Consider the following 18,573-nt stretch of genomic DNA (forward strand, 5'->3'; position numbering starts at 1 on the left):
ATTGATCAAGCGTGACTTCCTTTTAACTGTATGGTATATGTTACATTGCATTTAGGAACTTTTGGGTAACTGAACATGTATCAATAATTACAGATTTCTGTAGTTGTATATATACGTTTGGATGTAGCTGTATTGCGTTGATGTACTGGTGGATATTGTGTGGTATGACTCCTGTAGTTGATAGTATAATTGGTATAATGTCAACTTTATCCTGATGCCACATGTCCTCGACTTCCTCAGCCAGTTGGATGTATTTTTCAATTTTTTCTCCTGTTTTCTTCTCTATATTTGTTGTATTGGGTACGGATATTTCGATTAGTTGTGTTAATTTCTTCTTTTTACTGGTGAGTATGATGTCAGGTTTGTTATGAGGTATTGTTTTATCTGTTATAATGGTTCTGTTCCAGTATAATTTGTATTCATCATTCTCCAGTACATTTTGTGGTGCATACTTGTATGTGGGAACGTGTTGTTTTATTAGTTTATGTTGTATGGCAAGTTGTTGATGTATTATTTTTGCTACACTGTCATGTCTTCTGGGGTATTCTGTATTTTCTAGTATTGTACATCCACTTGCGATGTGGTCTACTGTTTCTATTTGTTGTTTGCAAAGTCTGCATTTATCTGTTGTGGTATTGGGATCTTTAATAATATGCTTACTGTAATATCTAGTGTTTATTGTTTGATCCTGTATTGCAATCATGAATCCTTCCGTTTCACTGTATATATTGCCTTTTCTTAGCCATGTGTTGGATGCGTATTGATCGATGTGTGGCTGTGTTAGATGATACGGGTGCTTGCCATGTAGTGTTTTCTTTTTCCAATTTACTTTCTTCGTATCTGTTGATGTTATGTGATCTAAAGGGTTGTAGAAGTGGTTGTAAAATTGCAATGGTGTAGCCGATGTATTTATATGAGTGATTGCTTTGTGTATTTTGCTAGTTTCTGCTCATTCTATAAAGAATTTTCTTAAATTGTCTACCTGTTCATAATGTAGGTTTTTTATGTCGATAAATCCCCTTCCTTCTTCCTTTCTGCTTAATGTGAATCTTTCTGTTGCTGAATGCATGTCATGTATTCTATATTTGTGGCATTGTGATCATGTAAGTGTATTGAGTGCTTCTAGGTCTGTGTTACTCCATTTCACTACTCCAAATGAGTAGGTCAATATTGGTACAGCATAATTATTTATAGCTTTTGTCTTGTTTCTTGCTGTCAATTCTGTTTTCAGTATTTTTGTTAGTCTTTGTCTATATTTTTCTTTTAGTTTTTCTTTAATATTTGTATTATCTATTCCTATTTTTTGTATGTATCCTAGATATTTACAGGCATCTGTTTTTTCCATCACTTCTATGCAGTCACTGTGGTTATCCAATATGTAATCATCTTGTTTAGTGTGTTTTCCCTTGACTATGCTATTTTTCTTACATTTGTCTGTTCCAAAAGCCATATTTATATCATTGCTGAATACTTCTGTTATCTTTAGTAATTGGTTGATTTGTTGATTTGTTGCTGCCAGTAGTTTTAGATCATCCGTGTATAGCAAATGTGTGATTTTGTGTTGGTATGTTCCAGTAATATTGTATCCATAATTTGTATTGTTTAGCATGTTGGATAGTGGGTTCAGAGCAAGGCAGAACCAGAAAGGACTTAATGAGTCTCCTTGGTATATTCCATGCTTAATCTGTATTGGCTGTGATGTGATACCATTTGAATTTGTTTGGATATTAAGTGTGGTTTTCCAATTTTTCGTTACTATGTTTAGGAACTGTATCAATTTAGGATCTACTTTGTATATTTCCAATATTTGTAGTAACCATGAGTGGGGTACACTATCAAAAGCTTTTTGGTAATCAATGTGTGCGTAGTGTAGCGACCTTTGTTTAGTTTTAGCTTGATATGTCACCTCTGCATCTATTATCAGTTGCTCTTTACATCCTCATGCTCCTTTGCAACAGCCTTTTTGTACTTCATCTATAATTTTGTTCTGTGTTGTATGTGTCATTAATTTCTGTGTAATGACTGAAGTTAATATTTTGTATATTGTTGGTAGGCATGTTATGGGGCAATATTTTGCTGGGTTTTCTGTGTCTGCTTGATCTTTAGGTTTCAGATAAGTTATTCCATGTGTAAGTGTATCAGGGAATGTGTATGGGTCTGCAATGTAACTGTTAAATAATTTATATCTAAAAACAAAGATGATGTGACTTACCAAACGAAAGCGCTGGCAGGTCGATAGACACACAAACAAACACAAACATACACACAAAATTCAAGCTTTCGCAACCAATGGTTGCTTCATCAGGAAAGAGGGAAGGAGAGGGAAAGACAAAAGGATGTGGGTTTTAAGGGAGAGGGTAAGGAGTCACTCCAATCCCGGGAGCGGAAAGACTTACCTTAGGGGGAAAAAAGGACAGGTATACACACACACACACACACACACACACACACACACACACACACACACACACACACACATATCCATCTGCACATACACAGACACAAGCAGACATTTGTAAAGGCAAAGAGTTTTGACAGAGATGTCAGTCTAGGCAGAAGTACAGAGGCAAAGATGATGTTGAAAGACAGGTGAGGTATGAGCGGCGGCAACTTGAAATTAGCGGAGGTTGAGGCCTGGCAGATAACGAGAAGAGAGGATATACTGAAGGGCAAGTTCCCATCTCCGAAGTTCTGACAGATTGGTGTTAGTGGGAAGTATCCAGATAACCCGGACGGTGTAACACTGTGCCAAGATGCGCTGGCCGTGCACCAAGGCATGTTTAGCCACAGGGTGATCCTCATGACCAACAAACACTGTCTGCCTGCGTCCATTCATGCGAATGGACAGTTTGTTGCTGGTCATTCCCACATAGAAAGCTTCACAGTGTAGGCAGGTCAGTTGGTAAATCACGTGGGTGCTTTCACACGTGGCTCTGCCTTTGATTGTGTACACCTTCTGGGTTACAGGACTGGAGTAGGTGGTGGTGGGAGGGTGCATGGGACAGGTTTTACACCGGGGGCGGTTACAAGGGTAGGAGCCAGAGGGTAGGGAAGGTGGTTTGGGGATTTCATAGGGATGAACTAAGAGGTTACGAAGGTTAGGTGGACGGCGGAAACACACTCTTGGTGGAGTGGGGAGGATTTCATGAAGGATGGATCTCATTTCAGGGCAGGATTTGAGGAAGTCGTATCCCTGCTGGAGAGCCACATTCCAGTCCCGGAAAGTATCCTGTCACAAGTGGGGCACTTTTGTGGTTCTTCTGTGGGAGGTTCTGGGCTTGAGGGGATGAGGAAGTGGCTCTGGTTATTTGCTTCTGTACCGGGTCGGGAGGGTAGTTGCAGGATGCGAAAGCTGTTTTCAGATTGTTGGTGTAATGGTTCAGGGAGTCTGGACTGGAGCAGATTCGTTTGCCACGAAGACCTAGGCTGTAGGGAAGGGACCGTTTGATGTGAAATGGGTGGCAGCTGTCATAATGGAGGTACTGTTGCTTGTTGGTGGGTTTGATTTGGATGGACGTGTGAAGCTGGCCATTGGACAGGTGGAGGTCAACATCAAGGAAAGTGGCATGGGATTTGGGGTAGGACCAGGTGAATCTGATGGAACCAAAGGAGTTGATGTTGGAGAGGAAATTCTGGAGTTCATCTTCACTGTGAGTCCAGATCATGAAGATGTCATCAATAAATCTGTACTAAACTTTGGGTTGGCAGGCCTGGGTAACCAAGAAGGCTTCCTCTAAGTGTCCTATGAATAGGTTGGCGTATGAGGGGGCCATCCTGGTACCCATGGCTGTTCCCTTTAATTGTTGGTATGTCTGGCCTTCAAAAGTGAAGAAGTTGTGGGCCAGGATGAAGCTGGCTAAGGTAATGAGGAAAGAGGTTTTAGGTAGGCTGGCAGGTGATCGGCGTGAAAGGAAGTGCTCCATCGCAGGCCCTGAACGTGCGGAATATTTATGTATAAGGAAGTGGCATCAATGGTTACAAGGATGGTTTCTGGGGGTAACAGATTGGGTAAGGATTCCAGGCGTTCGAGAAAGTGGTTGGTGTCTTTGATGAAGGATGGGAGACTGCATGTAATGGGTTGAAGGTGTTGATCTACGTAGGCAGAGATACGTTCTGTGGGGGCTTGGTAACCAGCTACAATGCGGTGGCCGGGATGATTGGGTTTGGGAATTTTAGGAAGAAGGTAGGGGTTCAGGGTGTCGGTGGGGTCAGGAGGTTGATGGAGTCAGGTAAAAGGTTTTGTAGGGGGCCTAAGGTTCTGAGGATTCCTTGAAGCTCTGCCTGGACATCAGGAATGGGATTACCTTGGCAAACTTTGTATGTGGTGTTGTCTGAAAGCTGATGCAGTCCCTCAGCCACATGCTCCCGATGATCAAGTACCACGGTCGTGGAACCCTTGTCCGCCGGAAGAATGACAATAGATCGGTCAGCCTTCAGATCTCGGATAGCCTGGGCTTCCACGTGGAATGTTTCCCTCTATTATATCCATAATGTTAAATAATTTAGTTAGATGTGAAAGTGTTGAGGTGAACTTCTTTAGCCAGAAATTTGCTATTTTATCTTTTCCAGGGGCTTTCCAGTTGTGTGTAGAATTAATTGCTCGGGTGACTTCACGTTGCAAATTTATCACTTCAGGCATTTGTGGTATCATCTTGTATGTGTCTGTTTCTGCTTGTATCCACCGTGCATGTCTGTTATGTTGTACCGGGTTTGACCATATGTTGCTCCAGAAGCGTTCCATGTCTGTTATGTTTGGTGGATTGTCTATTTTAATGTGTGTGATCTATTGTCTGGTAAAACCTCTTTTGGTTTGTGTTGAATGTTTGATTTTGTTTCCTTCTATGTTCACTTTTTTTGTATCTTCTAAGTCGTTTGACCAATGCTTGTAATTTCTGCTTCTTTTCATCTAATTGCTCTATCGCTTCTTGTTGTGAGATTTTACCTAACCTTTTTCATTTTTTGTCTGATTTTTCATTTCTTATAAATTGTGTTAGCTGTCCAATGTCTTTTCTCAGTTTTTCTATTCTGATCTGTAGCCTGTGTTGCCATGCTGGTTTTTTGGGTTTCTTCTGTGTGTTGGTTGGTTCTGATCTCTGCCTAGTGTGTATATTTAGTGTAGTGAGTGCTCCTATATAAACCAGTAGTTGTAACTCTTCCATAGTTGTATTTTCATTTATTTTGTTGTGTATGATTGTGTTGACAGTTTGTTGTTGTTTGATGTTTTCTAATTCTGACTGGGGTATCCTGTTATTTTTTATTATTACACAGATCTGATCAGCTAGTCATTGTTCTGTTAAAAATTTTAATTCTGGGTATCTGGTAATAAATGTTGTGTATACTTGTGATCTGTATCCAGTTGCGTTGGTTCCTAAGTTTGTTGCTTGGTGATAACAGAACATGACGTGTCGGTTAACTTCATCTGATCATCTCATCTTCTGTCTTTGTTTTCCTTCTAGGATGGTTGCAGGAAGCATATCCTGCAAAACACCTCTATTTAGATTTAAATCATTTTCCGTGTGGCTAGCAGTGTTGTTACCATTGTGGACAGGCATAGGGTTCAAACGTCATCCCCGACCATGACAGCGCTTGTCCAAGGCTTCATTAGTTCTGTCCTGAACCAACTAATCACACTAAAAGGGGGGTTGCCCTATTAGTGGTTTGTTCTTTTCGTCACCTTTTATGACTGGCAGAACATACCAGAGGCCTATTCTTTTCCCGGGCCTTACACAGGGTTTATTATTATTATTATTATTATTATTATTATTATTATTATTATTATTGCTGTTGTTTTTAATATAAAAATTTTCAATCCACTTACTAGCCATGAAATCAAAAAGCGCCAAAAAATGAGTGATACAATTTTTTATGCATGTACTTGAATCTGCCATTTTTTTATTTTTAAAATTACCTCATTATGTGGATGGAAAAGTTTCAAAAAATAGGAAAAGTGAAAGGATAGATGAAAAGAAAGTGCAGAGAGGGAGAAGTCAACACCTGGACTTGGAGAGCCACAAGATGTAGGAACGAAATAAATAGTATAAAAGAGAAAATCTGAAATAAACAAACGAAATTCAGACATATAATAAACAAGTTTCCATTATGAGGCCTCTATCTTGAGATACACCATTGTCAGCTTCTCCAAAGTTTTCTACACAAAATGTCTCTGCCTGTTGCTAAGCGCCTCTCCTGTTTGCACGATCTGACATATAATTGTATACACAACTACATGTGCCTTTTTAAGTTCTTGTAGTGTAATGAATAGTTCTGGGTATGCAGCTGTGCAAATGCTACCTCTTGTACTGATATTTCGGCTGAGTACAGTCTGGCCATCTTCAGAGTCTTGCGGCTCACTCTGTAGATGGTCAGATGGTATGCAGCTGAAATATCAGTGGATGAAGTAGTATTTGCACAGCTACATGCCCAAAATTTAATAGATTACACAGTTGTATTTCTGGATTCTCCCCTGATTTAATTGAAAGGGTGTTGACAGACCAAAAAACCATAAGAAACACGTTACTCGTGTTATCTTGTACAAGCCCCTTCACCTCTGCATAACTACTGCAACCTAAATCCATTTGGACCTGCTTGTTGTAATCAAGTCTAGGTCTCCGTCTGTAATTTTTATCCTCCAACTTCCCTCCATTAGCACATAGACTATTCCTTGATTCCTCAGTACATGTCATAACAACTGATCCTATCTTTTAGCCAAGTTGTGCCATAAATTACTTTTACCTCCAATTCAGTATAGTATCTCCTCATTAGTAATGTGATCTACCTATTTAATCTTCGGGACTCTTTCTGTAGCACTACATTTCTCTTCCTGTCTTCACTGTAATAAAGTTATAGTTATGGCAGAGTCTGAGGGATAAGTAATTAATATACTATAATCAAAAAAGGATCTGAATACCATCAATGAAGGGCTGTGCACCACAGACTTTGAACATCACACAGAACACACAGAGCAGTGCTACAGAGAAGAATATGATGTATGGCAATTCTGGGTTATTAGGTGTAACAGCATAAGTACAGCATTGCCAGAAGTTTCAGTGTTGTTAAATATGCCTAAACAATCTACTTACAGTTACCATTTATTACTGATTCTAAGTCATTCACCAGCCATGACTGTAAAGACAGTGAGTGTCAAGATACAATAATGTTACAAGAATAAAATGAATACAATACCACTTGATACTAATAAGTGTGGTGTCACTGCCAGACACCACACTTGCTAGGTGGTAGCCTTTAAATCGGCCGCGGTCCGTTAGTATACATCGGACCCGCGTGTCGCCACTATCAGTGATTGCAGACCGAGCGCCGCCACACGGCAGGTCTAGAGAGACTTCCTAGCACTCGCCCCAGTTGTACAGCCAACTTTGCTAGCGATGGTTCACTGACAAATTACGCTCTCATTTGCCGAGACGATAGCATAGCCTTCAGCTTGTCATTTGCTACGACCAAGCAAGACGCCATTACCAGTCACTATTGATGCTGTAAAACATGTACCGTCACGAGCAATGTTCACCAATTATGGATTAAAGTTAAGTATTCCAGCAGCTACGTACTTTTCTTGATAGTATAATTACTTTACCTGTTCCAGACCTCACGCCAGCCTGCGTGAGCTTAAACGCGTGCCTTTCGGCTTCCTGCTAGTGGATTGGCTGTCTTGCCAGTCCACAACAATAAGGATACTATAAAATATATTGGAGTTAAGAATAAGATTATGATATGCTCTACAATAATAACAAAACTATGAAATCAATACAAGAACATAGTTTAATTAAACAGCAAAATGGAGATGCAGCTTGGGTAGACACTGTCCTATCACTAGAGAAGATTTCTTCAGTTCTGTACAAAAGTTGCTCTTTTGATTTACACAGAATGTTAGTTGTAAGTTGCTGCAGTAGTAAAAACTGAATGCCCTTAGGTACAGCAGTAAGTAATTTTAGGATCAGCATTGGGAAGCTGTTTTGTGTGTTGTGTTTTTTTTTAATTAGTTATTTATCTTTTTTATTGACATCTTGGTCTGTCTATACTGTCTTTATTGTGATAGAAGCACTGGTGAACTTCATTCTCTTTCTGTAGGGCTCATGATTTATCTTTATGTGAATGAGGTGGTTGAATTCATCCTGGATGAAAACATTCAGAACTCCTTATCTGGAAAAAATTGGTTTACAATCGTCAGTTTTCTGCAAAGAAGCACTTTCTTGCAGCCTGTAGACTGGCCCCACAACAACTGCCCAGAACTGATGTTACTGTGGGACATAGCACAGTACACTGTTAGCAGGTACTGTTCTGACATGCTGTTTAGTTTCTTCAAGAGGTACAGGAAGTGTGAAAGATAGTAACATAAGTGTTTGGTGTGCTTTTGCGAGGTTAACTTGGTACCAATGAAAGAGCCCAGAAGTTTAACAGCTGCTGTATGACCCAGTGCTCCAGTATCACTGAGGTTGCATACAATCCTCTGAGTTTTGTCTTCATTAATTTTCATCTTCTTCATGATAAACAAGGCATTGGCTTCATTGAGCAGAATTTCTGCTTGTTGTAATGCCTTAAGAATATTCTCTCTTTCTGAGAACAAGTTCATGCCATCTAAATCTGCAAGATGTGCCTACTGGAACCTACATTATTAATGAAAATCAGGAACAACAAAGGTCCTATTATGGATCCTTGTGACACACCATGTTGTAACTTCTTTTCACCCGGGTCTGCTCCTTGCACTGATACAGTCTGTCATCTGTTATACAGGTAGGATTTGAAAGTTTTCAGAACAGATCTCACAGTATCATATGTTTAACCTTGCTGAGAACCATCTTATGTTGGATACAGCTGAATGCCTTACTAAGGTCACAGACTACTAGGGCAACAGATTCTGCTATAAACATACTTGTAACTAAGTTAAGTACTGCTGTTATCATGGAGCTGCCTTTCTCCAAGCTGTGTTAGTATCATAAAAGATGTTATTTCCTTCAAGGTAACGTAACAGTTGATCTTTCATTATCAATTCTATCACCTTAGTTAGTACTGGTATTACAGCTATGGAACTGTAGCTTGACACTTCATGTGGATTACCTTTCTTTGTTGACAGGTACTGTGCATGCCGCTTTCAGACAGTGTGGAAATTTCCCAGCTTGAAGGCACTTACTGTTAGCGGCTGCACAATTTCACTAATTATAGTTTTAAGCATGCTGTAGGACACGCTACAAATATCTGGGCTCCTGGATGCACACTCTTCCACATTATCATGCTGTATTTATTTCCAAATTCAGGAATTTCACCTACTGTGCTTTCCACTAAATTTATAAAATGTTCATCAAATTCATTTAGACTGCAAGAATTAGTGCAAGAGGTGAACCTTTTTCTGTGCGCATTAATCAGATACTACGCTACCTTGCAAGGATTGTGAGCAGCTTTGATGTATTTGGAACTGCTTTTCTTCTGTACTTTTTGTGTTTCCTTTCTGTAGTTACTCCCAGCCTGTAATTAGTAGCAGTACATTCTGTCCTTAAGATCAATGTCTGCTTTGACCCTGTCAGTTAGTATTTGGACAATACATTTTTTTGTCTAGGCATATATCAGATCTTTACTTTGTTAGTTTGCATTTTGATTTGGCAATTGAATGTCTCTTGTATTTTAGTGGAAAATTTCCATAAAATTTGACTTCAAGGATCTGGAATGAGCATCTGAATTTGTCATTTCGTGCCAATACATAAATATTAGGTGCTGAATTATAGAAGATAATGTAGTTTTTAAATCTTCTAAACTTTTCTTGGTAATAACTCTATTTCTGAAAACATAATTAGAATTCCAGCTAGGGAAGTCTTGCGTAATCACTGAGTTTGTCCATAACTTCATGATTACTGCACTGTGGTCTACAAGTACAGGGTAAACTACATTTACTTTGTAGTCCCAACTATTTAGGTTTGTGATAACTGTGTCAGACAAATAGCTCCATTTTTTGGTGGATAATTTGCCATAAATAGTCCATAGCTGCTTACTAAGTTCATGAAAGCTCCCTCTTTATCACTAACTTCCCCTATATGAATGCTGAAGTTTAGATGTGAGGAAATTTTTGCCCTTTAATGCACTAGGTGAGGTAGACAGCTCTCCAACTGGTCTGTGAAATTTTCAAAATTGCCTCTAGGGAATCGAACACACAAAAAACAATTAGGTTAACATCTGGCAGCCCCAGCCAATTTTAGGTCCAAATGTACACAAAAGTTAGTTAAGTCAATTTTCTTGGCACTGAGCTTACTACTTACATACACAGACATACGACCATGGTTAGTTGTTTCTCTACACCATGTACACCCTGCATTCACCATTTCCAGACATCCAGTACATCTGTAGTATTGTATTTCTGCTTGGGTTAGTCAGTATTCAAATATACCTAATACATCTGGTCTCACTTCCTCAACAAACTGTGACAATGTAGCAAATTTTGTCCTCAGGCATTGCACATTCGTACTGACTCTAACTAAGTCAGCATTTTTTTCAATGGTATCATTTCCTTTCCAGTGGAATGTTCTTGGTCTTGAGAGTATATTGCACTAGTGCACTGGAGATCCTGATTAAAAGATGCTTTATCACAACATTATTGGACCATATATTTTTATCCATTATTTTAGGTTTTACATAAAAATCAACACCAATGTTGAAGCTTTTATTTATTCCCTTACTTTCCACTGTCATCATGAAGCAACATAATGATCACAACCAGAAAGCAATCATGTCAGACTCTTAAGATTTTTACTTTAAACATTATTCAGGTCATGAGGGTGCCTGTTTTAGGGGAACAGACAACCATGTCAATGGAGGATTATTATGGTTTATTATGACCAACTTCTGGTATTTTGAGTGTATTGTGTGAGAGTCATTTATGATTTATTTAAGTTTGTAGCATATGTAATCTGAAAGACTAATATATTTGTTTGCTGTTGTCAACAGATTTTTATTTTTTTTTATTGTAGAAACTCTCTCTAAATAGATGACATGAATATGCAAGCATAAAAATGCATTATGTCAGTAATCTGTAACATGACTCATTTCACTCAGTTATGACATCTCATAAAAATGATCAACTGAGATGGTACAATGAGAAAGTCACTGAACTCAAATTTCTGAGGAGTAGGCTTCAATTCTCCCTCTAGCCATCCAGATTTTTCATAGATTTCGTAAAAAGACAGATGGCGAGACGGTTTCAGTGAGAAGGTCATAGCTGATTTTAATTCCCATCATCATTCTACATAGGCTTGTGCTCTTTATTTAATGACTTTCATTGCTGTGTGATGTTAAACCATACTCTTCCTTCCTTTCAGGGTATGACCTATGGAAAACACAGTATTTATCTACCAACTGCTACCTTAAAATAGTGATCAGTAAACTTACAAAATTATTGAATAAGCTGTAACAGTTGAAAAGCAGTTGAGCAGCATCCTTGAAGAAGCTTTTGCCAGAGTAAGGCTTTTCTCCTAAATTTGTAAGTATATGAGGCACTAATTTACATCTTCTTAATTACATAAAGAAAATGTCATGAACCATTATCTAATGAATTAGTGACTATTCTAAATGCAGTCCATAGAATATTTTTAATACTTTTTCATACCTTACTTTTAGTAACAGGCTGGCCCTTAATCCTATGGAGCAAGTAGCCTAGAGCCAGTCCGACAAGATAGGGTGTCATCCTGTTGTGTGTTGCCATATAAACATCACGCATATATTCATAAAGCTGATCATCCCTGAAACAAAATGTAGACAATGCACAGTTCCCTTTACCTATGCTGAACTTAACACTTGTATTTATATTTCTGAAATTGCTTTTTTGTCACTATTTGCAAATACTTTTATGGAACAGACATTTGCTGTCATCACTAAGTATCAAAATGAAACCAACTAATTTTAATTTCAAATAACATGCTTGTGTTTTCAAAAATGTGAATTAATGAAAATATAGTAAAATAATAAGAAAATCTTTTCTCTCCTGTTTAACTACACAGAACATGCAAAACTGAGTCATAACTGTGAAGGAAATTCAGATGCAGATAAATATATCAGTTTCAATAAACTACATAAAAGTTTACAATACAATATTTAAATGATCATACTTTCATCTGAATATCTCTTAATGGCTAATTTAGAGACCCCAAGGGGAAATTATTGTTTGATTCAATTAACAGAGTTGTTAAGGTGCACCTCAATCTCTCAGTTTTCCAAAATAACAAAACTCTTTCCCTGCATGATTTATATGGCCTTTTTTCTGAGCCAATGCAACAATTCATTATGTTGATGTTTTTTTTTTATTTGGTGGTCATTTTCACTCTACTATTTGCAATGCTGCCTTCAATGAACTGATTCATCATTATTCTGGTAGCCATCAGCTATTCAGCATCAGTTGTTCACAAACTTATTTTCTTGGCCTTTATAAGAGGTGGGTCAGTTCTGATGTGGACTCTTCCACTGAATATCTCTTGTTACATATCTCAAAACTCCATGAAGTGATTTTGCTTTCCCAATGTATCCACATGATCTTGTGTGCAAATAAATACATTCAGTAAATTTGGCTTAAGCCAAGCTGAATGATACTAATCTGATTCTACATCTACTACACCTACATGGTTACTCTACAATTCACACTGGCAGAGGGTTCATTGAACCATTTTCATACTAATTCTCTACCATTCCACTCTCGAATGGTGTGTGGGGAAAAGGAACACCTAAATCTTTCCATTCTGATTTCTTTTATTTTATTATGATGATCATTTCTCCCTATGTAGGTGGGTGTCAACAAAATATTTACACATTCGGAAGAGAAGGTTGCTGATTGAAATTTCATTATCATATCAGTGAGACTCTCACCCTTATTGCACGATAACACAAAATGAGCTGATGCATGAGAAATGGAATCCAATAATTATAAAATGACGTATTGTGTTTTAATCAATTAATCAACTGCCATGTAAGTTTCTGAAGGCCATAATTCATGCTCTGAAATGAAATTAATAAGCTCACTGTTCCCACCCTTTCTATGTCTGCCAAAATAATCTACCCCAACAACTGAATGCTTATCATACTTTTGTCAGCCACTAACAGACATGTCAATGATTACTTACCTGTTTCATTGCTGACATCATTCTCCAAAATTTTTGAGATGATGATGTATTCTAGAATAGTATCTCACCTTAGCAACAACAGCATCTTTAGCAAATCACAGATTGGGTTTCAGAAAAGTTGCTCTACTGAGAATACCATTTATATATTCGCTCACTAGGTTTTACAAGGATTAAATAATAAAATAGCATCAGTTGGTATTTTCTGTGACCTCTCTAAGGCATTTGACTGTATGAATCATGGTATTCTTCCAGCTAAATTGATGTTTTAATAGATTACTGGTATAGCCAAGCAATGGATCATACCATATCTAACAAAAAGAATGCAGAAAGTTGTACTCTGTAATTCAAGCAATTTAGTCCAGAAACATAGTTCCGACTCGGGAGAAATCACATAAAGCATTCCCCAAGATTCAATCTTAGGTCCACTATTGTTCTTCATACATGTAAATGATCTTCTTTCTAGTATACAACAAGCAGAATTAGTTCTTTTTGCAGATGACATTAGTATTGTAATCAATTCAAGTGTGCACACAGAAACAGAAAAAATCATAAATGAAGTTCTTAAAAGTATCATTGACTGGTTTTCAGTGAATGGACCCACCCTCAATTTTAAAAAGACACAACATATTTGGTTTTCACATCTAGAGGTTCTACACCAATGATAAGTGTAACACATGGTGAGGAAATAATGAATAGTGTGGAAATTTCAAAATTCTTAGGGGTCCAGACTGATGAGAATCTAAATTGGAAACAACACATCTTGGAACTTCCCTCATGAAGTCTGTTGTAAATAATCCACTACAGTTCAAAAGGAACAATTAGGTACATAATTACAATACCAGAGAGAAAAGTGACATTCATTACTCCAGATTAAGGTTGTCTTTAGCAAAAAAGGGGGTGCAAAATGCTGCAACAAAAAAACAGAAGAAATCGTAAATGAAGTTCTTAAAAGTATCATTGACAGGTTTTCGGTGAATGGACCCACCCTCAATTTTAAAAAGACACAACATATTTGGTTTTCACATCTAGAGGTTCTACACCAATGATAAGTGTAACACATGGTGAGGAAATAATGAATAGTGTGGAAATTTCAAAATTCTTAGGGGTCCAGACTGATGAGAATCTAAATTGGAAACAACACATCTTGGAACTTCCCTCATGAAGTCTGTTGTAAATAATCCACTACAGTTCAAAAGGAACAATTAGGTACATAATTACAATACCAGAGAGAAAAGTGACATTCATTACTCCAGATTAAGGTTGTCTTTAGCAAAAAAGGGGGTGCAAAATGCTGCAACAAAAATTTTTGTTCACGTACCCCTTGATATAAATGTCTGACAGGCAGCACGTAAAGTCTGATAACGAGCTGAGAAAGTTTCTCCCTGACAAATCCTTCTATTTCATAGAAGAATCTCTATATTGTAATGCGTAAAAGGTTGTGGGTAGGAATTACTAACTCACATCTGTATATCTTTTCTTCCATTTATAAGGAAGAAATAAACTTAGAACTGTTCAGGACGCAATCATATGTACAAATTAATTTGCAGTGTGAGTGTAAAATGACACATTCCACATCATTGTGATCTAGTGTGCAAAATCATCCATGGAACATGTAACTATCTAACCCTAACTAACAAACTAGGTAACTTTTCCCCTTCATGACTCTTACCCATGCTGGAAATCTGTCAGTCATTTGTACTGAATCATAGATTATCAATGATTTGCCTTGTATACTTTCATTAGGTCAGCTCTTGAATAGCACAATTGGACAGGCAAGTGTGTCCACATACTCATCTGTAGTGTGACATGTGAAGTTATGCATTTTTTGTTGGCTAATTAATCATCATTCTACATTGGTGTAATCAATGCCAAATTTTTCATTTAAAAAACTGCATTGTGGACATAATGTCCACACTAGCAAAACTACAAATATTCTGTTCCTTAACACAACCTGCAGGTTAACAGTGACAGGATGACCAAAATAAAATAAGCGACAAAATTGTGTACTTAACTTCAATATTAATGCTATGTAATGGCTATTGAGTATGCTAGTCAGAATTTCTGATGCATAATAGCATATATTTTCTTTGCCATTTGCATTACATTGTCACAAAATACTTAAGACTACCTTTGGGGTCGGTTTTATTTTGGCCACCTGAGATGCTGAATCACAGATATGCACAACAAAAAGACTCTCACAATTAAAGATTTCAGCCATTGGCCCTCATCAACAATAGATGATGCACACACACACACACACACACACACACACACACACACTCATTTGCACACATGACTGCAGTCTCAGACAACTGAAACCACACTACTATATATATGCTATACATATGATGTTTGCAACAGTCATTTCTCTAATGACTCCATGCAAAAAAAATTAACTAATAAATAAAATGACACAAGACATGTTTGATGTGTCTAATGCATGAATATCAGAAACATGTGGAGCACTGTAACTGTTAATTATCAGTTACATATGTTCCTAGCTGTTTATCAAAGCAGCAAGTGAACACTTGATGACCACTATGATGGCATTAATAAACTATTACAGTCCATTTTTATATAAAATACTCAGGTCTGAAACATTAATAGAATAATTGTGTGATAAATGATCTTACACAACTATAAATTCATATTTGTATATTTAATTTTCTAGTATTCAGTACAATAAACAATTTTAAAGGATTTTATGTTGTCATCTTGCTTTCAACTTTTTGTGTTTTAATTAATGATTTCAGTTTTGGCATTATGCCATTTTCAAGCATCTACAAAACATAAAACAACATAATGAGAGCAATGCAAAGTGTAACAGTATATATGTACTGAGCAGCATAGATAACAGACATGAGATCCTGGTGCGCAACTGTAAGATGCAAACACTAGAACCACCAGAAGCTGCCAATCCTGAGTGTTCGTGCAACCTGTCTTCCATGCCCTCAGTTATGTGTTGACATTATGAGAGGATTATAGGGCTAGTAGTGTAGCCACTCCATGACAAGTGTCTTTTTGTACAAGTTATTTCTAGTCATAGTAACATGTTATGTCTGTTATTGTCCTTGTGTTCTTGTGGTTAGAATACATTCTTGACAAGTAGGATAGTATTTCATATTTTTCATTGTGTGGTTGCTTTTTGCATCTTGTTGTGACATGAGGTCTCTGCTTCAAACATTGGTGCAACAATGGAAGGTCTCATCAGAGTCATATAAAATGCTTTGCTGGTGCTGCTCCCTGAATCTTTGTCTCTAGCTCTGTTTTCTCCATCATTCCCATAGTTTGACAAGGCAGTGGAAGACTGCCTACAGCAACATTTCCACATCTTCCACATTATGGATACAGAGGTATGTCATGCACTGCCTTTTTCACGGATTTCTCTCACCTCATATCATAGGTGCGGCAGTTGGCCCCTTCGCAGTAACCTTCCTCATTGTTGTTTGACAATTTATGTTTGTTGTTATCTTCCCGTTATTGCCACTGCACAAATGCTGTGGTAGCTAAGGTTAAATTCTCCCAATGTAAGGAGCAGCCCCATCAGTTTCATCCTGCCTGGGCCATGACCCCCATGGCATTAGTCACAAGTTCCATTTTGTCATGGCCAAATCAAAAGGATGGTATGCAGATGTCATGGTTCACAACATTATCATCCACTCTGTCCCTGATAAGGAAGTCTGTCAATGGTCCCTCCAATCAGAGATACTATTCCTTGAAGAGGTTATGTCAATTGCCTACAAGTATGAGGTCTCCCATGTCACTGGTCAGCAGCTGGAAGCATGGCGTGACATCATAGCAGTATAGGGTGACCTGGCTGCTTCCACTGCCTCCAGCAAGGAAGGCATAGCACCAGTGTAAGCTAGACAATCCTGTGGATTCTGTAACGTGCATAGACAGTGTTCCAGCCACTGCTCCCTGTTGTCAGCATGTGCATCTTGTTACTCCCAACATGACAGATCAGTATGTCTGGCTGTCTGTTGTAAATGTTGAAAAAAAGCCATATGGCAGTAATATGCCACACAACAGTACAGAAAGCAGCATCAGAGAACATGGATATGGATATCCAAGAAGTGTCATCATCTTGGCCAGTTCCTGATCAGGATTCCAACAAGCTTTTTATGAGGTTTTAGTTGGGTTGTGTCAGCTGTGTCTGCAGATAGATACCAGCATGGCAGTTTCCCTGCTTAATGCCCAAACATATACAGACCTTTGCCCTCCACAACTGTTGCAGTAAACAGGTGCCCCTATGAATATGGAAAGTGGCAAATCCCTTTGCTTGGCCAGGGCAAGGCTGAAGTTACCTATACATCAGTGACTCTGCCAACTATCTTTATTGTTGTCTGTGATGCCAGTTTAGCAAAACTTTTCAGGTTGATGCCTTTCAGGCCTCTGGTTTTCAGTCATGGACTCCACATAGTTGGTATCTCCTAAAGTCCTCTATCAGTCATTGATATCTCTGTGCTCAGAATTTCAGGATACATTGGCAGAAGGCCTAGCCACACACTTTCAAGCACACATAACATTGAGGAAGTCAGCTTGTTCTAGATTTTTTATGCTAGGTAGATACCTATAGCTCTAGGCTCTCAAGTCAAGGCAGAGCTGGACTGGCTTGGCTCTCCTGGGGTTGCAGTTCCTATTTCCTCTACTGAATGGGCCACACCCCTAGTCATCCTGAAAGAACCCTCTAGTAAATTGCAACTTTGTGGCAATTTTAAAGTCACCATGAATTCACAGTCTGTGGTGAACACACACCCACTGCCATGACCTTATGAACTATTATGAACTGTTCATACACTTAGCAGGGTATCAATTCTTCTCCTTCAAACTTGATCTTTCTGAAGCATATCACTAGTTATTCCTGGATTAGGTCTCCAAGTATATCACAGTTCTTAATGAGCCTTTAGGTCTGTGTCAATACCAACAGTTGATGTTTGGCATGCCAAGTGAACTCTTCCAGTGCTAACTGAAATGGATCATGTCCACTATGCCACACTGTTTCAACAACCTGGATGTACTAGAAGCAACCACCTGCACAGTCTCTAGACCCTTTTTTGAAAACTCCATACCATGGATTTGCATTGCAATCTGTAGATGTCCAATTTTTTTCAAAAATCTCTTGAGTATCTGGGCCACACAAACCCCGGCAGGGCATTTGACCCATGGAGAGTCTCGTCATGGCCATTATGGGCCTTCCGCATCCCTCATCATCACAAGTACTGTAGGCTTTCCAGGGTAAAATTGCCTATTACCACGAATTCATTCCAGTGGCATGCCCCCTCTACATCCTCCTTTGTCTAGTCTCCAGCATGCATCCAGGCCTTTACCACACTGATGGAATGCCTCAGGTCAGCATCATATCTGTCATCTTTTAATCCTGACAAACCACTGGATTTGGCTATGGACAGCTCACAGTACAGTGTGGGCCAGCCTCCACCCACTGGAATGCAGATGGCTCGGAGCATCC

General features: G+C 38.4%; 1 protein-coding gene across 1 annotated transcript in view; it reads right to left on the reverse strand.

Annotated features, from left to right (window-relative positions):
• LOC124709004 (O-acyltransferase like protein-like) overlaps window positions 1–18,573 on the reverse strand; it is a 192,130-nt gene that overhangs the window by 32,031 nt on the left and 141,526 nt on the right. The window contains exon 13 of the mRNA XM_047240637.1: window positions 11,603–11,735. Coding sequence (XP_047096593.1) covers window positions 11,603–11,735 — 133 coding nt within the window. The remainder of the gene's footprint in view (window positions 1–11,602; window positions 11,736–18,573) is intronic.

The sequence above is a fragment of the Schistocerca piceifrons genome, chromosome 7 (genome assembly GCF_021461385.2).
Source record: "Schistocerca piceifrons isolate TAMUIC-IGC-003096 chromosome 7, iqSchPice1.1, whole genome shotgun sequence".
NCBI lineage: Eukaryota > Metazoa > Arthropoda > Insecta > Orthoptera > Acrididae > Schistocerca > Schistocerca piceifrons.